This window comes from Cyprinodon variegatus, unplaced genomic scaffold (genome assembly GCF_000732505.1).
Source record: "Cyprinodon variegatus isolate N-32 unplaced genomic scaffold, C_variegatus-1.0 Scaffold105, whole genome shotgun sequence".
NCBI lineage: Eukaryota > Metazoa > Chordata > Actinopteri > Cyprinodontiformes > Cyprinodontidae > Cyprinodon > Cyprinodon variegatus.
The window spans coordinates 865195-866412 of record NW_015150558.1 but is presented as its reverse complement, the minus strand read 5'-3'; the positions used below and the strand labels follow the sequence as shown (position 1 = coordinate 866412).

At 42.7% G+C, this 1218-nt stretch overlaps 1 protein-coding gene across 1 annotated transcript in view; it reads right to left on the bottom strand.

The window, feature by feature from the left end:
• The window catches only part of gramd3 (GRAM domain containing 3), a 22950-nt gene that overhangs the window by 1030 nt on the left and 20702 nt on the right, over window positions 1-1218 (bottom strand). The window contains exon 11 of the mRNA XM_015374549.1: window positions 242-326. Coding sequence (XP_015230035.1) covers window positions 242-326 — 85 coding nt within the window. The remainder of the gene's footprint in view (window positions 1-241; window positions 327-1218) is intronic.

Sequence of the window (1218 nt, the reverse complement as noted above, 5' to 3'; positions counted from 1 at the left end):
TGGAAGATGGCAGGAGGGAGGGGCTACTATATTTGGGCAAAAATGGCCGCTCCCTGACTCAGTGATCGTGGTGAAAATTATTTTATTTTTCTACTCATTAAGGCTAAATTCATTAAATCACTACGAATATATTAGTTTTAGGTATAAATAATCATCCATTGATTATTCCTTGCTCGTTACCCATTAGGGAGTTAGTGACAATGAGGAGCATTAATGAGATCAAACAGGCAGGAGGACCCACCTTCTCCAGTTTCAGCAGGTTAATGGTCAGCAGCTCAGAGAAGAGCTCCATGTTGCCATCAGCACTCCCAGAAAGGAAGCCGCTTCTATGAAGGAAACCAGCGCACACGGACACAGAAAAATCAGCAAATATCCACCAAAAAAGACCAAATGATCCAAAATGATTTCATCGACTAAGATTAATAAAAACTACTGCTCATGCTCTTTACTTTAGTATGGAAGAGGATCAGGGCCACTAAAATAAATAAATAAATAAATAAATAAATAAATAAATAAATAAATAAATAAATGTCTGACTTTTTCGCCATATTAAACTCAAATAAATAAAAAACAGCAGTAGAACATAACGGTAGATGATTAAAAGCAAAAACGTCTCCATCCCAGATGTTGCTGGACTCCAAACACAAAATCCCAGAACCTCTCCACAGACGCATGGCCCAACACAGAAGAGCGCCCTCCTCTGGACAAGACTCTGCGCTACATCACGCAGGATGCTCTGCGAAAGCAGCAGCTGCTGGAAGTTGGAAAAATGTAACTTCTGCTGCTGGAGGCGCCTCACCAACCAATCAGAGAGGCTGAACTGGGAGCTGGCAGGGAGTCAGACACAGCGCTGCTGATGCAGAGCGCTATGATCACTCCTCTGGAACTGTTTATTATCCACAGACGCTGTGCTGCTATCATTGCAACCCCCACTGCTTTACAGGAGAACAGAAGACCTCTCCTAATCAGCCAGGCCAACTATTCCCTCTAACAACCCCCCTTTCAGAGACATAGACAGGTATGGGGCATTGCAGGCTAACAAAGAAGTCAAACGACCCCCATTCCAAAGGGGGGGACCCGTTCCTGGGTTTCTATTTGCATGTTTTCTAAGCAAAAACAAGGTTTTGTTGGGCTGCTGGATAGAACCTGAAACTAAACGCTATTTTTGACATTTTTTCCGTAAGAATTCAAAAATATCAACTGGACTTGGTTTCCAAG